The sequence below is a fragment of the Vidua macroura genome, chromosome 7 (genome assembly GCF_024509145.1).
Source record: "Vidua macroura isolate BioBank_ID:100142 chromosome 7, ASM2450914v1, whole genome shotgun sequence".
Lineage (NCBI taxonomy): Eukaryota > Metazoa > Chordata > Aves > Passeriformes > Viduidae > Vidua > Vidua macroura.
Genome location: NC_071577.1, coordinates 24,449,429 through 24,472,494, shown reverse-complemented (window position 1 = coordinate 24,472,494; position 23,066 = coordinate 24,449,429). Strand labels below are relative to the sequence as shown.

At 38.4% G+C, this 23,066-nt stretch overlaps 1 protein-coding gene across 1 annotated transcript in view; it reads right to left on the bottom strand.

Annotated features, from left to right (window-relative positions):
* The window catches only part of ITGB6 (integrin subunit beta 6), a 32,469-nt gene extending 10,630 nt beyond the window's left edge, over window positions 1-21,839 (bottom strand). Inside the window, exons 1-12 of the mRNA XM_053982102.1 lie at window positions 21,756-21,839; window positions 20,936-21,015; window positions 17,954-18,158; window positions 16,791-17,037; window positions 15,732-15,897; window positions 15,049-15,210; window positions 14,212-14,307; window positions 9,386-9,475; window positions 4,617-4,751; window positions 3,990-4,407; window positions 3,307-3,529; window positions 704-801 (exon numbers count right to left, since the gene is read on the bottom strand). Coding sequence (XP_053838077.1) covers window positions 704-801; window positions 3,307-3,529; window positions 3,990-4,407; window positions 4,617-4,751; window positions 9,386-9,475; window positions 14,212-14,307; window positions 15,049-15,210; window positions 15,732-15,897; window positions 16,791-17,037; window positions 17,954-18,158; window positions 20,936-21,015; window positions 21,756-21,816 — 1,981 coding nt within the window. The 5' untranslated portion in view covers window positions 21,817-21,839. The remainder of the gene's footprint in view (window positions 1-703; window positions 802-3,306; window positions 3,530-3,989; window positions 4,408-4,616; window positions 4,752-9,385; window positions 9,476-14,211; window positions 14,308-15,048; window positions 15,211-15,731; window positions 15,898-16,790; window positions 17,038-17,953; window positions 18,159-20,935; window positions 21,016-21,755) is intronic.
* Window positions 21,840-23,066: the final 1,227 nt, after the last annotated feature.

Genomic DNA, 23,066 nt, shown 5'->3' with positions numbered 1-23,066 from the left:
GGACTAGAATTGCCACTAGAATAAATACAGGCTGCCTGCTGAGCAGGCACCTTCCTTTAAAGGAAAAAAAAATGCACTTTTTGGATTTAAAGGTTTTGTTTTGGGTTTTTTTTTTGATTGTGGTGGGGGTTGTTGGGTTTTTTCCTGATAGTACTATTTTACTCAAAATCAATTCCTATTCCAGAAATTTCCATTGATGCAGAGCACTTTTGAATTAAAGCAAACAGCTGAAAGATGTTCTTGGCCTTTTAGAATACAAGAAATGTCTTTGCCGCTGGTTAAAGGGCTGTATTTGGTCACCAGCTGTAATCAAGAATCTGCCTAAGGACTGGAGTCAGGTTTTGTATTTGTAAGGCTGAAGAAGCCCTGCTGGAACTCATGATACAGGCATAACTTAAACTCAGGAACTTTCATCTATCACAGATTTGCAGGGACTGGTATCTATGAAATTCTATACTTTCCTGCATAAACTACTTAGAAAATAGGCATGATCCAACCAGTTAATTACCTGGAAGGGTTATACCAGCCCTGTTCTGCATTTCCTACTTGCCTCAGAAGAGCCATAGGCAGACAGTAATTCCCCTATCACCCATAATATAATTCCACAGCAGAAAAACAAGGCTACTTTCAAATATAAAATTACTGAAAGTGGAACCCCCTGCTAATCACTCATACACAAGAAAGGAAGATTGAATATACCAACCCTTTGCCATGCTGACAGTTGCATCAACCAATCTGCATTTTTCACTGCAATCTCCCAGTGACTTGTCATCAGAAGCCAAGTGACATTCCACACAGCTCCTGTGGAAAATAATTCAGCAGCTCATCAATCTCTGCCTGCCACAAAGCAATATTACAAAAGCATCTGCATTTTAAAAAGCAGCTAAATAGAAGGTCTTCTGCTATAGATAGAGTTCTCGGGAATATGATAGGTACTGCCACTAAAAAAAAAAAACTAATGAAACCAAAGAAGAAAAAAACCCCACCTGAATAAAAGGTATTGCAGATAAGCTCTGTCTTATCCTCTATTCTCTCCCAGTTTGTTAGCTACCAGACAGAACCCCAGGCAACATTATTCATGTAGGTCTACCAGACATGTGGTTACTCACATGTAACATTCCTCTTCAAAAATTAAAAAAAATAAATATTCTGAACACTAAATATTCTCACACTACATACCAGCTGAAGGAATTCCTATCAGATGAACAATATCTGAAATTGACTTAAAAGAGATCAAGCTGAGGCACCTACTATGAGTTTGCCTTTGTTGCAAATCTATTGAATAATGCATTAAAACACTTTCCAGGTGTCTCAACAGTTGTCTCTTGAATATGGTTACTTGTCTCAGGAATTGCTTAGATCCTATTTATACTAGTGAAACTTACAGGAAAATTATTTTTTATTCAGTGGTGGAATGATTGAAATACTATTTAAAAACACAGAGTCTAGACCAATTCCTTTAGAAATGTCCCTGTAAATTCAATGAGGATTTTAATAAATCCAGGGTTTATGAATGGAAAATAAAACAACAAACAGAATTCATACATGAACATTTCTGATGGAAAATGTGTTTGCTAATTTTTCACAGATAGCTTCAGTCAAATTGAGCGGCTGAGACTCTGAGAAGCAGCCTGAAGGACTGACTTCATTAAAAAAAAGAGAAAAGAAGGAGAGAAGAAGAGAGGAGAGGAGAGGAAAAAGGAAAGGAAAAACGAAAAAGAAGAACTTCCACAAAACATCAAAAAAAAAAAACCCTGGCTATCTCCTGTTGCATTGAGTTACATATATCCATGGGAATAAGCTGAGGCTGCTGAGTTTATCTTCAGGGGATGAGGTGACCTTATCCCTTGCTCTGGAAATGGTGAATAGTAAAAGTGAGTGGGTAATGGGATAGCCTCTATCTCATGGAGATAAATTCAGTGCTGATGGTGGTTTTGTCATATTCACCATGTTTCTCATGCTACACTATCTTCCTCAGCTGCCTTGCCATTGATCTCCACCCCCTCTGACCTGGTCTTTCAGCTCCCTCAGTTACCCTCCCAGGTATTCCCAGTGTTCTCTCTCTCTTGGCTTTTTGTGCCCTGTGTTTCAGCAAGGGAAGACATTGAAACAGAAACAAAAGATCCAACTCTGCATACAATATACATGTTTAAATGGGTTAATGTAATGCCTATTATATAACTTTATATTTCTTATTCTTTGCCAAATTGGGCAGAGCAAAGCAGCAGTACTGTCCTTTTTGTTTAGAGCAGTTGCATGCAGAAATTCTCTTTGAACATACTGAGAGGTTCAGTTTTCTTAGGGCAAATTTAATACTAAAAGAAATTGATCTCTGAAAGAGATCGATGAATTAATCACATCATAGAATAGCTTTTCACTCAGATACACTGTAGACTGCAATGACAGGTATGAAAATACAGTGTTGGAGAGAAATGGGTCTCAACTCTGAATAAGGCGACAAGACATCATCATGAACCATGCAACCTAAACTGCTCAGCACTCGGAAAGCAAAGCCAGGGTCATTAATAACGTGTGTTCTGTGAAGTGTAGTCCAACTGTCAGCTTAAATTTCTGCTGAAGATTGCTCCATTCGGACTGTAGCCCTACAAGAGCTCATGTAATACAAGTATGACCAATGGTGTACTTAGAGTGGTCATCTTCACAACCTGTGTATTTTTGGTTGCTTTTCCTGTCATGCACCGTAGCAGACACCTTGCAACACAGCAGGAAAGCTGCATAAATTGAGTATGCTCAGTGGACAGAAGACATTTCACCATTTACAATCAATTTATCATCATCTTATACACGACATACAGCTACCCACTTATTCATTCCCAGAATCTAGTTTATTATACTTACACCATTTTAATTTAGCCAGGCTTAACTGAATTTGGACTATGAATTTGGGAATGTGTGAAACTTGAGTGTACAACATGACCTTACTCATTCATATGTATGAGAATGGTAATACAAATGCCAAATTTTTCTGTGAGGCCATATAAGTGTCAGATAAGGCCACCATTCTGATTAGTTGTACAGCCAGGGACAGCAGTGGAAGTGTAAAGTTTTACCTGTTCTGCTTGAAGTTGACTTAATTGTTTCACATGAAATCCTTTTGTACAAGCATAATGCTCGTGAATGATTGATATACGAGTTGTGACTACCCACCTCAAAGGACAAAGAAACTCTTGGGTTCTGCTCTGTAAATCCAGTTTACAGACATGGCAGTAAACACACTGCTGAGGCAGTATAGGAAACAGATACCTGGATGACATAAACATCAGAGGTTTAAAGCCACCACATTACCATCTGGAACTGCAGGGGTCACCGCAGAGAGGGCATTTTTCACACGTTTGGCCCAAAGCCCCTGGATGGGTGCAAGCACATGTCCCACAGATGCATTCACCTCTCCCACTGCACAGTGTCCCATCCTCAGCAATGCAGGTGCTGGTATCAGTTGTGCAATTGCAGTATTCACCAGTCCATCCACTGTGGCACCTGCACTCCCCACAGTCACAGTCACCATTGCCTGGAAAAACATTTATTATACTTCAAATCAGTCACTGATAATTCAAAAATAATCTGAAGGACGATCTTTAAAATTATTCTCTTTAACAGAAAATATTTTTCTCTCTCCAACTCTTCTTCCTAACATCTTTCTTTCTCTCCCAGAATCTTCAGTTTTAAGTCAGAGGATCAGATTTTTGTTTATCCTGGCTGTAAGCCAGCGCAGCTCCATTCTCTTTACTGGAGTCCTCCGTGCAGATCTTGTCTCCTGGCAGTGCACGACCTAATTTGTAAATACTTCCGATTTATAATGGCATAGCTGAAACTATTTTAAGTCTAAAGACCATTCATAACTAGTAATTCTTTACATGAACCGATTGCGACCGAATACATGATGAAAATACAAATTCACAAGCTCCCAGCTAAGGGTGAGCCCCTAAAGCTCTAAGTGGGGACACTAACAGCAGCACCGAGGGCCGTACCTGCACACTGCAGCCCGCGGTGCCTGACGCAGGAGAAGTCGTTGCACTCACAGCGGGGCCCGTAGACCTTTCCGTAGGGGGACGGGTGGCACAGGCACTGCCCACAGTAGCAGTCGCCTCTCCCGCTGCAGGAGCTGTGCTCGGCCGGGCCCCTGCAGGAGCTGGCACCGAGGGAGCTCTCGTGGCACTCGCAGCGTGGCCCCACGTACCCAGGGCTGCACACGCACACCCCACACTCCAGGGAGCCTTTCCCTTGGCTGCACTTTGGGCTCTTCTTCTCGGTCTTGGCCTGGCAGTTACAGCTGCAGAGGGGATGAATTTCCATCTCCAGCATGTCGCTGAGTCCCACAGGTTTTATCTTGATAAGCCTTCTGGTTTTTTCACAAGAAGAGAGACTAACAGTCACATTGAAAGAAACCTAGAAGACAGAATGGGGCTGCTGGGAGTAGAGAGAACTCTGCAAGGTGCTCAGGAAGTGCAGGCAGGGGACAGAAAGAGAGGGTCATAGACACTGCCTGCTTTTTGGTGACTTGTCTGGACGAAGATCGTTTAATAAAGAGCAAACTCTACCTTGCTGTCCTAAATTATATGAACTTCATGTCTTTGGGGAATATGTTCTGCACTTACTGTATCTCCCACTTTCACATGAGAGCATTTCCTCTGATGTGGAAAAAAGGTCCCGTTGTTACAGATGGCCGTGAAGGAGAGATTGAGCCCTTCCGTCTCTCCCAGGATCTCCAATTCAACCTCAGACCTCAGCTCCTTCAAGGAAAAAAAAATGTGAGATGAATGGAGTGATAACACAGCCATGTGCTGCCACTGCTCCACCTCTGTGGAACGTGAACAGTAATTTATCCTGGTTTACACAGGAGCACACTCACGCTTTGGCACTTTGTTTACAGAGCCCTCTATTGCAAGAAAAATGGGGAACGAGGAAAATAAAGCAAATGCTGACAGACCCAACTTTCAGTGGAAAGCAACGTTGGTATCACTTTAATATCTGCTATCACAGGGCTAATTTCCTGCCCTTCCAGGAGAACAAATTCAATGTTTTATTAAATCACCTTTCACAACTCTGCTGACTGATATAGGTTTCAGGTCTGGATTTTCTGAGGAGTGGATTTGTGTCCCTGATTGCATTGCTAGGTCTGGGCTTTTCCTGATTAGCCGAACTGTGTCAATATTGCTCCCTCCCTTCCTTTCTTCTCACAATGGAAATTCCTGCTTCATGAGCTGTTTGTACTATTTTGACCTGTATTCAACAACATCCCCATTATTTAAATCAATTTCTTCATCAAACTTCCATTTTGTGAGTCACAAACTGCCTTTCTGAAATTGCTCATACTAGGTATCTACATTTTAAGTCTTTAAAATATTTTATAGCAGCTTTGCTTACATAACCTTAATCCAAAGCCTATCATAGGCCATGGGGAAATTCCCTATGACTTCATTAGTCTGTTGATCCAGTAAAAGGAAATTTTTCAAAAGTACCTCAGCAACTGCTGAGAAAACATCTCTCTGACTTGACTTTGTGCTCATAGAAGTTTAATTGCTTGCAAAATACTGCCTGCCCTTCAATCAGAGCACAGAGAACTTGCTGACCTTCCTTCAGTGAGTCATTCTACTCAAGGTAGCAGGATGACTCAATGGAGTAAAGGTCTGGTGAGGTAAATCAAAGTAAAAATATAATAGGTAAAAACCTGTATAAACAACTCCCTGTCCTATGTACATGTTCTGGATTCCTAGGAAATTTGTCTTAGGGTTGTAAAATTGTGCCCTGGGCATCAGGTTTGGCATGCTGGTAACTTTGGATAAGGGAAATTTCCATTTCCCTTTGATTGGAGGTAGGTGCTTGTGTCACTATTGAAACAATGCAGAGTTGTCGATAATAATTTGTTTGCCATAGCTGGGCTCACCCAGAAGGACCCAAACCAGCAAATCTCTGGGTAAAGCTGTGACTGTGGGCATGTGCTTATGTTGCAGGGTGTATCACCAGTAGTCTCTCTTCCACTAGCTGCAAAATTACAAGGTGCAGACAGAGTACAATGGTGAGAGAAAATTAAATGCTGCTGAACACCTGATTGTAGTATTTTGAATTCTGGAGTCTGTATTGGGTCATTTGAATGTACCTTGCTGTTGTGAGAGATCAAATTATGCAGCTTACAGCACTGAAAAGGAACACAAACTGTGATAAATTCAAGGTTTTTAGGTCCTAATATATATGAGTACTTCTAATGATGTTTTAAAACTACTAAGCTGTCTGGCCATAGTTTAAGGACAAATATCAGACAGTTAATAGCAAATAACAGCTTTAAGCCATTCGCAGAGAAACATTTGTGGTTCAAAAATTTTTCTGAATGGAACAAGAGACAAAGAAGTGCTAAATACTTGCGCCCTTGTGTTACCTGTCCTTTCTAATACATTATTTCTTTGTTCTCATTTTTGTGTAAGTGTAGGGATTAAAACCTGGGGGGGAAAAAGGGTAATTTTTCTGAAATTTTGAACTCTTGGAATGGCTTTAATCAAATGGCCTGCTATGTGTCATAAAGCATTTTAGCCTACAGTTCTGCAACATGAAGTTCTGCAGAATTCAATGCTAAACAAAGCAGGCAGAAATATGCTTACAGAAGAAAATGAACCATACTGGGAAAGAACATAGAACTCCTTGAAACAAATATTTTGACAGCTCAGACTTTCTTAACTTGCCTACTTCCTCTCTGAAGCTTTTATATGGCAACACATGGTGAATGGCATTATCAAATCTCGTGTTTGCACAGCAAGTAAACACTCAAAAAGACTTTAAAAGTGTTAAAAGATTTAGCCTAACTCGACTCCCAGGGGGCAAAAAGTTATTTATTTCTTTTCTTGTGCGTGGAGAAGCACAGGGCATTGAGTTACACTTCTGAGAGTATAATGAAAAGTTTCTAACAAAAGTAGCATTAGTTCTGTTTTGCATGTGATTTTCAACTGTTGATCTTGTGTCATTTCCTTCTTCACAGTCAAAAAAAAATTCAGATACCTTTACTCCTGTCAAATAAAGGGTTTTTTGGTGCTTCCTGCTTGGAAGATTTTTCAATCGCAAAACAATAAGACTGTTAACCTTTAAGGTTAAGTGTAATAAAATGGACTTTGGGAAAATTTGAGTGTGACATATTGCTACTTGCACACTTCTTACATCTTGAAAGAAACCTGGGATTTTAAGAACGTACGTGCAGCTCTGGTGCGAGGTCCAGACATGCTGTGCCTGGATGAGGTTGTGACAAGTTATGGCCCAAAGGCAGGAGCACCCTTCCTACAGTCACCTCCCTGCCACTGCTGCAGGGCAGCAAGCACAGAGCTCAGAGCTCCTCCAAACCGTGCCCGTGGAACAGATGAGAACAGGACCAGCCAAAACAGCTCGGGAGATGCATCGTGGTCACCACTGCCTACTCTGGGGCCTGCTCTGCTCCAAGCATGCAGCAGCTAAAAAGCCAACAGAACCAGGAGGCTGAGGACAAGGCAGAGGACGTGACTGTGCCTTTGTATAAACCTTAGTGTGCCCTCACTGTGTACTGCAAGATCTTGTGGGCTCCACATCTCAGGAGGCACTCACGAGAGTCAGGCAGAGTAAAGAGATGGTCAGATAAAATTACCAAGGGGATGAAGGAGCCAAGGAGACACTTAAAGGACTGGGACTCTAATTTGGACAGAAGATTGCTGTGTGGAAGGTGTCTCAGTGACACAATATAATGAAATTATGAAGACACAAAGATAAAGTGAATGCAGAGCTGTTATTCACCAAACCCTACAACTCAGGAACTAAGGTGCACTCAGTGAAAATGTAAAGCATTAGAAGTAGGTTAAAATAGGAATAAGAAAACTGTGCCTTGACACAGTGGAACTGAACCCCTTCATGTCATAGAAGGCAACAGAAGCCAAAAATATCAGGCTCAAAAAGGAGAGTAGGGAAAAAAATCATAGGCCATAGGAACAGAAGCAGATGCTATGGAGAAGAGGCAAGGATTCAGTCCTCACATTTTCAATATTCCAATGAGGCAACTTATGTTACAGCAAAAGCACCAGGACACAACACTGGGTCGATTTTTGTGTGGTTTTACCATTGCTTACTGACAACAAAGTGGTATTTCAGCTATTAAATGTAGGAACCTCTGTCTATACATTAGACTGCCAGCTTGAAGAAATGCTGATAGGAACAAGATGTGACTAGCAGCAGGTTGGAATCCAGGAGTGAAATTCTATTGCCATTCAAAGTTTAGCAATAACTTTGCTCATAAGAAAATTTCCTCATCTTTATCTATTACAATTTGTACACTCCCAAGATTAACCCTGAAGTTCTCTCCTTATATAATTTTTCATAAAATGGAGAAACTCCTGGTATTTTGCATTTCATTTAAAAAAGTCATAATTCAGCAATTGTATTGCCTTCATTGCTTTTGTAAGAGTTAGAAGAATTTGGTTTCCTTCCTATCACTAAGACCAAAGTAATTTTGGCACAGTGATGACTATCTTAGTCAGGTGATAGAAAGAAGAGCAGGAAAAAAAAGTAAGTAAATAAACAGAAGCTATTTGCAAAGGGTTATTTGTCATTGTAGACAACTGGTAGAGCAGGTTTTTAATAAAAATGGGCTGAGATGGAACAGAGAAATCTATGGCGTAGATTGTATTTGTAAATTGATGTATCTGTGCAAAAATCTGTACAACTGCCTAAACACATTCCTCTGACAGAAGAGAACTAGGCACCCAGGATGCATTTTACAAACAAAGCTCTGAAGAGCAGTGCTGTGTTTATTTTCTTGACATAATTAAAGTATTTATTTGTATTACTTAAACAAACCCGTTCAAGTTCTGGCATAACCTCCACAAACCCCTGTTGGCTCCTACATTGTTCTTTTTGAAAACCTCAGAACAGCCTCACAGAGGCAGCATCAAATTCCTAAAGCAGAGAAGAGCACTGAGCACAGAATAGTGTTTTTTCCCCCAGATATTCCTGCAAAGCAGTTTTCTGTCTGCTCTGCTGGCAGCTACCAACAGGGAGAGACTTGAGTCCCTGTTGAGATGTGGAACTGAGAGACCTGAATATTAAAGAAGCATTAAGAGTAGGTGTAAAATACAGGAATATGAAGAAGGCAATTTCTTCTTCATATTATGATATAAATTCAGCATTCCAGCAGAACTAAAGACTGACAGAAGGTTATAGGAATTTTGTTTCTGTGCTTACTTAATCCTCAGAGCAAACACTTTTCCTGTTAAGGTCAGCACCTAACATAAAAAATGATGTAATCATTCAGTTTCATAAAAGGAATCAGTTCATAAAAGGAATCAAAGACCCATCTTTTTACCAAACCAAAGTCAAACACGTAAACATGAAAGAAGAAGCTGCATTGTACCCATCTTACCTGATATGCAGCAATGATCAACTGGAGAATATTTCCAGAATCCTTCTGTAGTCGTCCAACGGTAGCACCAGGAATAAACTTTGCATAATTCTGGAAATATAAAAAATGAATTTAAAGCACAACAAAAGTCTAGGTGACAAGGAGCTACCATCTAAAAAAACCCCAAACCCAAAGAAAGAAAAAAATCAAAAAAAAAAACACCCCAAAACCCCAAAAACCAACCAACAAACAAACAAACAAAAAAACCAATAAAACAAACAAAAAAAAACCAAACAAAAAAAAAACCAAACAAAAATGAAGGCAGTGACAACAAAATCAAGTAGATTGAAGCCAAGTTAAATAAATAACACTAACATTTTCAAGGATTCTTGTAGTCTCCATTGCACCTGTCTTAATGAAAATGTCAGATGGAGAAGAGCTGGTTTCATTTAAAATTCATTGAACATACATTGTTAAATCACCTCTATGTTACTGGAAGTTTGATACTATAGTATCCTTCAAGCTCTAATTTTTCAAATTTAAAGAGAAGATATGTTTTACCAACAGCTGTTGATAAATATAAATATATCTCTTTAATAAAAATATCCAGAAACAGATTCAGCTGCTCTACTGTTGTTGCACCGCTCAAGAGTCTTGGACCCTACATTCAGCAAATCAGCCACTTTTTTATCTTTGCACATGTATCTCAGTGTTCTGTGGCTCTGATGGATTGTGTGTTGAATTTCTGTGAATAATACAGTGCCAATTTAGCAATTTATTTCAGTGATAAGTTCTCTTTTCTTTTTGCATTAAATTACACTGTGACACTAACATGATATATATGACAGCTACATTTTAAATACCGTGAATTAAAATTTGCCTTACCTAATTGTTAACTACATGAACTTCCCTTGCTTTAACCCATACCTTTGGAAAACAATGTGTTCATCTTCAAAAAAAAAAAAACATTGCAGCACTAGTTTTCCTTTACACATTATCATATCAATGCTGTTATTTTAAATAAAAGGAAAATATCCAGAGAACTATTAATAAACATGGGTAATTTGATACTCCTTAATCCTTCTTATCCTTCATATCTCCAACAGCTCTGTGATTATTTTATGTATTATGTATGGAATAGTTATCATTCATTAGATTTCTAGTGCTATTGTAAATCAGTGGGATTAACTGCATTTTATGTTACAGCTGGTGACTTTGCATTCCTGACTCCTCCTGTGATTAGTGTCCTCTCAAGGATTCTTGGAATATTGAAACTCTGTGTTTTGTACATGTGGACCTTCTGAGAGAAAAGATTACAAACCTGGAATTTAAAATACAGTCCCCTTTAATCTGTGGTATGCAAAACAAACAGCAGGGATATGCTGCTCTGAACACTTTGGTTGATCTCTCCTCTAGGAAAAAAAAAATTCTGCATGGTGATACAAGGATGGTATTTCAAGCCCAGGCTGAGTGTGTGTCTCCAGTCCATTGGTTAAACCTCTCCTCTTAGCAAATATTTCTGTTCAACCATTGCCAAGGTGAGGCAGATGGATGCTTTTGGGGTGCTGCTATTGCAAAGCATCCAAAGGATATCACTGAATTTAGTCCTTTGGCAAATATTAATTAAGAGGTGAGCTGCCATTTTATAGGGATACTCTAATTCATGCAAAAGAAATTTGACAATTGGGTATTTGAGCTCAGTGGGGTTATTTCTATATTTTAGCAGTGTAGATGATATAAGAATTTTCATCATTAATAGTGTGCCATGCCAAATATATAAAAATAATTTGAAATTCTTATGAGTGTAGAGAACAGAGTATTTTTAGTTCAATTTTCAGCAGTGCAATGCAGCCTAAAACCCTAATTTTCAACCTATTTCTCCTGTGATATAAAAAGAAATAATTCATCCAAAAAAGAGTAATTTTTTTTTCAAAAGAAATGCTGCTTAGTCAGGACTAAAGATGGATTCTTTTCCTTATCTAAGTTTGAATACATTTTTGAAGCATTTTGCTTGAAAACAAATACTAGCTTAAAGACTGGTGTTTTATTTTCTACCAAAGTAGGCTTTGTTAAAATAAAATTATTATTGACATATTCACAGATGCTTTTTGAGTGAATAGTTTTTATAGAAGGAAAACATCCCCTGATGCTTTGGCAAGACTCAGCTGAGACTAATGATGCTAGAAGTTAGACATACATGAATGTATTATAAAATACCATTTAAAAAAATCCTTTTAAAAAATAATCTTCAGTTATCAGGGCTCAGTGTAAAGAATTTTCTCTTGCATCTGATCTAAATAATCTCTTGATGTTACTGTGCAGTAGCTTTTTAGGTGCATGGAAGTTTTAAAAGCAACACCAGCTCTGTTACAAGCATAGGTGTTCTGTGCTTGTGCCACCCCTAAGGTTTGTGTTAGATAATAATACACATGTAAGCAGATAAACTGAACATTCCGTTGAAGGGGATCAAAAGTATTACATGACTGAATTATTTTGGGCTAAATTGTTGGGGATTATACAGGGCTAGAAATACAAAATATATATTTGACAGTCTGAACACTGCACTTAAGAGTAATGGAATCTATCAAGTCTATTTAAAGAGGTGCTTTTTAAGTCCTCACAGTAATTTTAGTGTAAGCTTGTCCCTGAGAACTCAATTATAAATAGCAATAGTCAGTATTGGTATCTGATGTAATTAGAAGCTGAGTTCAAGTAGATTTGAGATATTTGGGGAGAATCTTTTCACCTCAGAGGATAAATGGAAGGGTTTTTTGAGGGAGACTACAGAATCTCCACCACTGAAGCTTTCCAAGAGAAGTGAAACACCAAAACTTTTAGAGTCCTCTGCCACCACTTCCAGGCTACGTGAGCAGGGACCTTACCACAAGAATAATTCTCATTGTCTTGCTCTGTTCTTTTTACATTATTAAGCATAGACACTGGTTATTCACATTTATATTACAAATTTGCATCACAAGGATGAAAACATGGCAGTGTTTATTTCCCTGTTTTCACACACTACATAGACCCTTTAAAGGTTGTTTGGAAAAACGGCACTGTGACACTTGTGTATGATTTTCATACTTGCCTTGGCTGATTTTCCACATCACCTACAGGACAAAATGCAGACCATGACAAATACAGCTATCCACTAATGGAATTAGTGGATATATAATAATATATAATTATATATAAAATAAATATTCCATTAGTGGAAGAAAGCAGTATTAAAAGACAAAATCAGCAGATAGATTATATTCAGTGGGATTATTATACACCCTGTAAAATAGAAGGCAGTTGTATTTCCTTTTTTCTAACAAAGAAAGCAACAAGAGCAAACCATTCCCTAGATGGGTTAACCATGATTTGTATTTTGTGTTAGCTATAAGCCCTTGTTTAGTGCTCCCTGTTACCAAAGGGTGCCTCTTGGTAACCTTGATACTGACACAGGGGTACTGAAATAGAAACACCTTAATAAAAATGCTGGTGGCCACAAGCAATTTCCAAGGTAAACCACAGTGCCATCAGCACGAGAGATATTTCTGTGGACAAAAAAAGGCTCTGTAAGTCAAACAGGTATTTACCAACTTCCTTCCTCGAACAGCCCCTATTCATGAAGCACCTATCAAAAAAAGCACCTATAAGGAAAAATGCTTCACCTGTCATTAATTGTATCTCTATTAAGAAATAGTTGAAGCCACTGCGTTTGTAAGTGGTCGACTTCTACTGTTATCAATCTAAATTTTCATGATTCAGCTCAGTACTCAATACAGTCTTTAAAAATGCAAGGTAGTCAGTGCTTCAAGACACAGAATGTTCCTTCCCTTGTCAAGGCTGTAATCTGAGAATCAGTTTATGCAATTTGTGACTCTTGTCACTTTTGTCAAACAGCTGGAGCATCAGTTTTACTCAAAACAACTTCACCCCTAGAATCAGTTGCAGAAGTACCTGGGGGGTCTTCCCTGGATTACACAGAGGACAGAAATAGAAAACTGTCCTATTGGTGACTACCTCAAGGACTCAACTGCTCTCTCTTTTCCCCTTCTCTTTCTTTCCTATCTTCCATGTGGCAATCACAGCAGAGGAGCACCTCTCCTCATTACTGTACTTCTGGGGTTAATACAGAATGTTTTGCAAAGGCTTCTCCTTCAGAAAGCTGGTCTTATTGTACCAGCAGGATCACCCTTATTGGCTTCCTGTCAAACCAACCTCAATAATTTTGGGCAAGCAATTTCTCTCTGCTTGTCTCCTTTCACACAGCAGGGTGTAGCCAGGCAGCCAAGCTTAGGCTGCAAAACCCCTTATTACCCACAATGAACTCTTATCTAGAATCTCTTTTAGTGTGTGAAGATTTTTTCCCAGGAGCAGGACTGGACAGAAAATGAAATAAGAATTAAAAGGGTCACAGAAATAAAGAAAAATGGAAAAAAAACCCCAACAAACCAAGATCTCAGAGCATGAAGATAACTGCATGTTTCGGGTATATTCTTGTTTTATAAAAGTGAGAAAAGGTTCAGCTCTCCTCTAGCCTTATTAAATACAAAAGGCTAATGATAATGATGATACTGAATAGTTTAGCAATGCATAGTTTGTCAATCCTTGACTTAGAGGATTAGTGTGATTCAACTTGAAATCTGATTTAAAAGTTACCTTAGAACACCAAAATCAATACATGAAGAAGCACTTAAGCAAAAGAGCTTCCCTCTGATATATAATTTCCTAGTTATTTTTTATCACATAAATATCTTTTAGAATCCAGTCCTAGTACTAGAATTACTGTATCAGCTGTGAAAAAAAGGCGAACTTTAAAACAAACATTGCCAAACTGAACATTTTAGTTTGCTCACCTCATATATGTGAACTTGCTCATTTGTTACAGCAAAAATTAATAGAACATTGTTTTGCACAAGTTTGTCAATTAATTGTCCAATTGTTGGATACTCCTGCAAACAAAAGAGAGGCACATAAATCTGTTTCTCATGTGCTTTCAGTTCTTGTTTCACATGAAAGCCACATTCAAGTGATCATAATGAACACTTTGTTCTCTGTGTAGTATAAACTTTAATTAGGAATACACGTATACAAAATAAAAGCACATATAATTTCCTCACGCTGGAAACCCCTCTGTGAAAAGTACAGAGCCAGATTCCATAGTGGGGGCTTTAGCTCAGTAGCATCTGTGTTATATATACATATTTAATCCAAGGAGTTACACTGCACCAGAGCAACGGTATTTGTCCTACAATGAACACCATAGTGTGTACATTCAGTATTTTTGAACACTGAATCTTAAGCTGGTACGTTCTCGTCCAGGAACAGTGTCCTGCAAATTCCTGAACTGGTCCTGAATTCACACCCTTTCAGGGAACATAATTAATGCAAATCTTGCCTTCCCTGCAGAAGGAAATAGTATTTAGTCTAATTCCATGGGCTTTCCTGTTCTAGAAATCATATTTTTTCTTTCTTTTTTCTTAGTTATAATCTATCCTGATTCCATACAAACACACTGTTCTCTCTTTACAGAAACATGCAGTTACAAATAAAATAGATTACATTAAATATCTGGATTCCCTGGCTTTTAGACATTTCAGTGCTAAAAGTGTAATTCACTAATTTTCTAAGTTGTTTGTGTTAGTCTTTAAATTTCCAGAATATGAGAATGTACAAAATTTGTAGGTAATTACCTGAACAGTTGACATGGAATATTCATTATTGTGGTCCAAATGACAGTTCCCATCATTAGGAATAACAATCCCTGCCAGTTTACTGTCCATCCCAAAATGGGAATCAGCATCACTCACAAACACCAGCAAATGCAGAGAATCATTCCTCCAGCCAATTTTTTCCTGTCATTTACAACACATCAGTTTAGCAAGCTATATTGCATCACAACATAGAAAACCAGCAAAATATTTGGAGAACAGCATCTCAAAATGAATGAATAGCATCATTCTCAGGGAAGTATCACAGGCAACACATCTCCTAAGAGATAATGTTCATTCCATTGTCTTTGGCTAACATTTTGTTTCCCCATCCCTGTGTTTAATAACATGAGTTGGCCATGTTCATATCAATCTGCTTACTACTCTAAACATAGTTAATAAAAAATATTTAAATGGAAAAACAGACAGTAATTATACCGATATTTGGGCTTATTTGTCCCGGGCAATTAAAAGGAAACTTAGACTAAAATATTGCAATATGCGTGTTTTCCTTGTACAGCCAAAAGTATTTTCACACAAATTTAATGAGGCTCTTGGTTTGTGTTAAAAATTTTTGAAAAAAAATCTGTCGCTTTGAAATACCAACATATAATACTTGAAGAGATAATATATGGAATAATATTATACCTAGAAATTTCAATTACCTTGCAAACAGCTGCCTGCATAATTGCATCAAATCCTCCCTCTGGAGTGTCTATATTAGCAGAAATTCGCTGTCCTTTCACAATTTCATTGAATTTTTCAGCATCATTTGTTAGGGGCAAAACATTTTTATATCCAAAGGTGGGTAAGCACTCGTATGGTACGCTTCTGCAAGAAAAGTGAGCCAGCTTATGGATAACAGAGAGTGAAAAATCACTGGAATGGCTGCTTCAGAGGGCTGCCTGGATTAGTTTTGGTCTTCTGTCCCTTGTCTGTGCCTGAGAAGAATTAGTGAAAAACCTAAGATAATTAAAGAGCGTTCAGTGTCTTGGGCAATGGAAAAAATTTGCATAAAGGCTGGGAAATGCCTCCTAGAGCAGAGTAATTCAGCCAGTTACCAACGTGCAGCCCTTGCCATGCCTCCTGCTGTGCCTTGATCTCATATTTTGAAGTATATTGGGATCTGTAGCTCCTTAATGGCACTCAGAGACAACCACTGGCTGCAGTCCTGCTCCAGGTTGCAGAGCCCAGCTTCTCCCCTGCACAGGTTAGCAAAGAGCTAGGGCAGCCAGAGGCTGGGGAGATTGATAGACGTGAAGGGGGGAAAAAAAGCAGGAGAACAGCATTGATGGCTAAATGAAACTGGTATTCTGTGCTGGGTTTGAGTTTGCAACTCCTTTAGTATAGTTCATAAAATTCTTTTATATATATATATATATATATATATATATATATATATATTAGAAAATGAAAGAAATTAAAGAAAAACACAAAACTACATGCCACATACGTTTTTGTTAACATATTAAGCACATTTGTAATGAGCAGCAAAAGCTAAAAAGCAGACTCACTCACTCCCAGATTCCTCTATCCTAATAACTTAAGACTCAACAGAACAATGAACAGAAGGTGAAAAAGAGAACCAAAATCTTGTTCCACAAACTGACTCATTTGCAGCTGGAAGAGGGGAGAGTTTCCAGTGAAGCTGCTGAAATTAATTTTAGCCTAAAGATTATGACAGTGTTGGCATGCAAACAGATGTTGGGACTTTCCCTGCCTACCTGCAAGGGTTGTTTATTTCTGCAGCTGTAGTTTTGATAAATGGTGAAACTGGTTTTTCAACAAAAGATCCAAACCCCAGTCTAAAGTTGCTTGTCAGTTTTGACATCTCTTTGGAAAGAGTTGAACCCAGTTCTTTGATTGTATTCAGGTCATCATCCATGGAAGCTGAAAGATCCATGAGGTAGTAGAGATCAATTGGATAATCTTCAGTCTGGTGAACCTTGATCTGTATTGTTTCTTCATGTCCTATTAAGGTCAGGGGAAGGTGGGACACATATCAGCACTTCTGTGCAGAAAACATGAGCAATGCCAATTTCTTCATAAACTTCAATATGGTTACAATTATCTGGTATTTTAAACCACCAGTAGCATTTGCAAAAATATTTCAAAGATTGTCAACAAAAAAAATCTCAAATGAGGGTCTGAAAAATTAAAAGTAGTTCTAATGTTTGGGGTTTTTTTTAAACAGTTCTTCAGTAATGCCATAACCACAGAATTAAAACTGATTGCTATAATTTAAAAAAAATATTAAAACATCTCTTCAATAGTATGCAACTTTAGAAAACTTAGATATGAAGCTAATTAAAAGTAGAGGTAGCAATTTGGGGTCCTGTCATATCCCTTAAAATTTTAAACAAAGTCAAAGTGTACACAGAGATTTTATTCTCAGTTCCAACACTATGACCTGACCTAACTGGATGTCTCTTACTTTTTTTCATTCCAAATTTCCTCCAGGAAAAATTCAAATCTGAGGGACCCCAAGGTGGTTCCGGAATGCTACCATAAATGTCACTGGTACCTTGTAAATCCTCAAAGCAAGATTTTATGTCGCCTCTGAGATACTCTGTTTGCCAGACCAGCAGGGGAGAGGCACAGGAGCTCGGCTGGGGAGGAGCCAGGGACTTTCATTCTCTCCCTGCCACCTCACTGGCAAGAGAAGAGAGGAACTAAAAATATATATCTTTTTTTTATGATGTACCCAGCACTTCTGAAAATATTCTGAACGCAGCTGAACCTAGTTGTCATGTGATGAGTCAAGAGATAATTTTGGACTCAACACAGGTTTTCATCTTTATTCTGTCAAGATATTTTTGAGATTGCTCAATCCAAGAAGCTTCAGTTTATCACACTGTCTGAAATAAACCTATGAGCTGTGACTTACCTGGTCGCAGCCTCAGAGTTAATTTCTGGGGAGAAATCTGTGTGACATCAGAACCGTTCTTATGGGATGATGCAGTTAGGGGATCATTTCTGTGAATTTCTACTTCTGAAATAGGAAACTCAATGAAATTCAGCTGGCATCCTTTAGACAAAAGATTTTCCAGGGTATCACACCTCCCATGAATTCCAGATGAGTCTGTGTAATTCTAATGCAAACGGGAGAAGGAAGGATGAGTTAAATGTTTTTACTGACAGCCACAAGCACCTGCCCCACAAAAGGTCAGTCCAACTCAGGGAATGGAAACAAAGGTGCACGTTTGTGCAAACTAGTGCAGAACTAGATACAGGTGGCACAGAAACCCAAATTTGCCCTTCATGGGTCATGTCACACAGGTGTATAATTAATGTAACTTATACCGACTTGTTATCCTGGGAGAAACTGTTCTATTGTTGGGGAATGGGAATCGTGCCACTCACTGCATTTGGCTTCTCACAGTACTGGGAATGATAACACAAAGCCCCTCTGAGCCACTGTTTTTTCTATCACAGAATTATGCCGCAAATGCATCAGTCTTTCCTATGCAGTTTAGAACTGCTGATTGAAGCACGCCATTTAATAAAAGAAGAGGTCTTGCTGATAATAAACTCCTGGACAACTTGTGACAAACAGATTGTGGGTACCCAGTGTTTACTGGTTCTTTTTTTTTCTGGCCTGCACTTTCTCCTCGTTTATCCTGTTCACTGAAGCAGGCATCAAGTCCTTGTTCCTCTGCCTGGTGTCCAGCAATGACCACAGCCTGTCCCCAGTGTTCCTCAGCACCAGTGGTGCTCTCAGCATCCCACACCTAAATTTGGCCCAGCACCTTCTACCAGCCAGAAGAAATCAAAAGCCTGTAGATATCAATTGTATATCTTACAGTTAATTGTCATTACTCAATTCAAAGCATTGATATGCATTCCTTTCCACAGCACTGCTACAGGGTAGGTACTAACCTCATATGGTGCTGAAGTTAATGGTTACTTTTACAAAGAGGCTTCTGTGCCTTATTACCATTTCCCAGAGCTATGTCTAGAGTTAAGATTCTCAAAATCAGTCAGCTGTTTCCTGGAAACTGCTCTGGCCTGCAAGCCCTTTTGACCAAAGCCTGGGCAATGCCTGTCAGACTCAGCTCTGGAACAGTGGACAGTCATGGGCCCATACCATGCATTAGCTCTTTTCTCCTAGGTCTGGGCAAGCAACCTATGGATCAGCCATTCAGCTACAAAAATGCTCTGAATTCAGTCACTGAAAAACTTTCCATGCAAAACAAAACAAATTTACTTTAAACCTACTAAAAACAGAACTATGAGCCTTTTTTCCACCAAAATATCACCCTTCATTCCTGAAAATTGTAAGGCATCTTATATATTTTGGTGGAAGTGTTGAGGCACCTGTTGGGAACAGTGGTTTATTATTCTTCAGACTGAACCTGATGCCTTTGCTCAGGCAAAACTCTCACCCACTGCTTCTTGAATACAGCACACATAAATTACACATACCATTATAAACCTTTCACAGGGAGATCCATATCATCTCCTTTAGTTACACAGTTTGTAACTTTTCAAAATGTGTGAAGAGACAACCTCATGTTTCAAATACAATTACAAAGTGTGTTCTTATCCTACAGAAAATAGTGGTTTCTTTAGAGGTGCTTTTGTTTGCTTGGATACTAGAGCTCCTATGCCTTTTGCATGCTTGATGTGCTGTTTTCTAACAAAGAAATGAATGAGCTTATGAACAAAGAAGAAAAATCATGTTTACTACAATGAAGTTTTCAACAGTTCCACAGGGTTTTTTTTTTTTGGTTTGGTTTTTGGGTTTTTTGAATCAATAAATTATATTGGGCTCTTTTTCCCTGAAAATATATGGCAGTAGTCAAAATTATGGGATCTAATTTCAACAAAATCCTGGGTTTTAGTACAGATATAAAAACTACTGCAAACACACTAATGTGGGGTCTTTTTGACCTCCATGGTAATATATTTTGCAAATTGCAAAATGTATATTTTTAGAATTTTCTTTATAAAACATGCAGTTTTTTCTTTCTGAGCTATTTCATAAAGTGTTTTAGTCCCATGCTGTGTCATTTTGCTGTACATAAAAACATTAAAAACTGTTAGCAGCAAAGGTGCATTCCAGAAACAAAAATGCAAAAGACTTCATTTCTCTAGTATTTCTGTCAAGTTTTTGTTGCAATAGCTGATGTTTTGTTGTTAATGCTGATGAACTAAGAGCTAGAATATTTACTGTGAAGTGGGGAGATTTTATTTAGCACCATTTACAGGAGAAAGTTTTAAAAGCAGAAATGTGAAGTCACTTCCCCAGGGTTGCACTGAAAATCTGAAACAAAGGCATAGGAAACAAATCCAGATATATTTTTAAAGTCCAATGTTTTAGCCAAAACACATCTATATCTTACGAATTATAAATCCGACATTGTCATACTTAAAATTAACCACAGATGAATAATTTCTATATGGAAGTTTTACATCTGCAAACTTTTACACTGTTGATACCTGCAAACCTTTTGTTTGCACTGTCTGGCTTGGCACGTAATCTGTAAGGTACAGTTTGGCCTCTGACTTTGTGTCTGGTGCTTCATCATCAGTGCTGGGAGTGAGCCAGCCCTCGGGCTAATGACCTGAGACCCCCTAATAACACTTCTATTTCTGCCTTAGATTTGGAAGGTTGATGTTTTTGTGGTTTTTTCAAACAAGAAAACAAATAAATAAACAAACAAACATCCTAACAACCGTACTATGAATAACAGACCACGGAGAGTAGATTAAATTCCACTTCTGCTCCCCAGGAAGGCTTCACTAAGCACTGCATGCATTACAAAACCCTGGGCTGACCCAATTAAGTCAATACTTCATCGTCACTCGAAGTGACTACAAAGACTTCAAGTCTTACTTTGAATTTTTTTTTTTTTTATCACTCTACCTCTTGCAAACACCAAGCGCAGTGTGGTCCGGAAAGCAAACAATCTTCACAAGTCACTGTGCTTTCCTGAGAACAGGTCCCTGAATTTAAATCCAAGAAAATAAAAGGCTGTTAATAATATGCTGAGTCATTCAATTTATGAAGAAACTTGTCATTTAGAGAATATGGGTGGTGAAAAATGCACATATTTAGCCATATTTAGGATTACTGATAAAATTTCTTCTAAACAGTAGTTCTATTGGTAAAATATTAACTCTCCAATAAAGATTAAAAACCTCAGAATTGCTGGCAATTAACATACCTCCTTTTGCATGGTTTATGGGTGGCATTCACTTAGAACATGTTAACTTGTTCCCTCCAGTGCACCTGATAGAGTGTTACATGTCTTTCTGGTATGGTGTAGGTAAGTCATTTCCCACATAACCAGGGATATTGTAAGAACAGATTTATGCTCACTCTGTATGCTTAATATTGCTTCACTCAGCCCTGTAGATACTTGATATGATTTTTGTCCATTGTGTAACTACCAGTGAAACACTCAGCCATATGTATAATATGAAAGATTCTTAGCAGATCAAACTATGATTAGCAAAAATGAAATTGCTCAAATGTCTGTCTCTTTCAAACCTGTTGTGCTATGTAATGACCACCAAATAGTAGATGAATTGGCAATGCAGCCCTACAGCAGTCTGTCAAAGAAAGGTCATTAAATAGAAAGGAAAGATTAAATACAGAAGGCAGAAAGTTATTTCGTGTCAACTTCAAGCAAGAAACAATGCAAAATGATTTTGAAATGGATCTCCCTACCCCTGAGCCTTACCTTGCACATAGTTATTTCTTTGCAGGAATAGGAAACAGAGGCAAAGCAATTCAATCCCCATTCGTTTTCAGTGCTGGCTGCATGACAAAAAAAATATTAGCTTGTTAATTATCATCTGCATAAAGGTAGAATGTCGTAAAAAGCATGCATTCCTGGAGGGTACGTTTTCAGGTGTCACGTACGCCGGATCGCGAGGAAACTTCAACCCCAGCGGGACGGACCATGAACAAAAGTGAAAACAAGGGCTACCTGGGCAGGTAGAGAGGACAAGCTGTGCACACAGTAACGTGAACATGGTTATCACTTCCTTGTTTTCCTGGACTCCTTATAAGGCATACGGGGAAAATTCATTCAGGTGAAGATTTCTGTCAGTCCCAGTCACTCTGGGTCCTAGAGCAACCCAGCCAAGAGACCGTGTTTGCACTGTACAACAACCCTTCTAAAGCTCCTTCAAAAGAACACCTTTAATTGTGCCCTGAGAGAAGATGGATCATTGAGATTGACAAATGAGTATACCTGGAGAGAAGGAAAAAATACCAGTTTTTCAGATTTCCTGATGTGGAGGGAAACTCATAAAGGCAATTGTGAAGGAAAAAAAAACCCAAACTAATCACAGATTAAAACTGAGGACTTTGCTTCAGTACTTCAAGATACCAAGTACATTGATTTTATTACCATTCCAAACTGGAAGGGAAATGCTGCAGTTGTAGATTTTTTTAACATATAGAAGGAGGAATAATTTTATTCCCAGTACAGCAACTGACTTGAAAAAAGAATCATGTCAGCCTTAACTCTGCCTAATAAGTGACCAGATATTCTACAGCACAGAAACATCTGCATAACAAGTTATTATTATCTCTCCTCCACCTTCCTAACCTGAAATGAACACAAAATATGTATTTCTTACCACCTTATTAAAAGGAAATAAAATTCCTTATTTCCAGATTTCATGCATCTTTTATGCTCTGCTATTGTCTGTTTTAAAAATCATTTTTTCAAGACAAGTCTTGTCTTTTCATAAGGATTTGCAATAGTCAAAATAGGGATGAGTCTGTATTATTTAAATTCAACATGCCTGAAACATTCCTGGGCATTGAGGCCAACTGGCACAGAAAGACCTGAGTTTATGATTGCAAAGTGCCTGTTGGGACCATTCTAGCAACCAAATTGTGCCCAGAAATTGTTTGCAGTGAGTGTTGATTGGAAGAGGCCAAATTCATGCCAGGGAGCATTTTAACAGTCTAATAGCACAGACAATCTCATTTTAGTGCCTGGAAATATTCCCAGGCACATCCAATTTTATTAGTATTT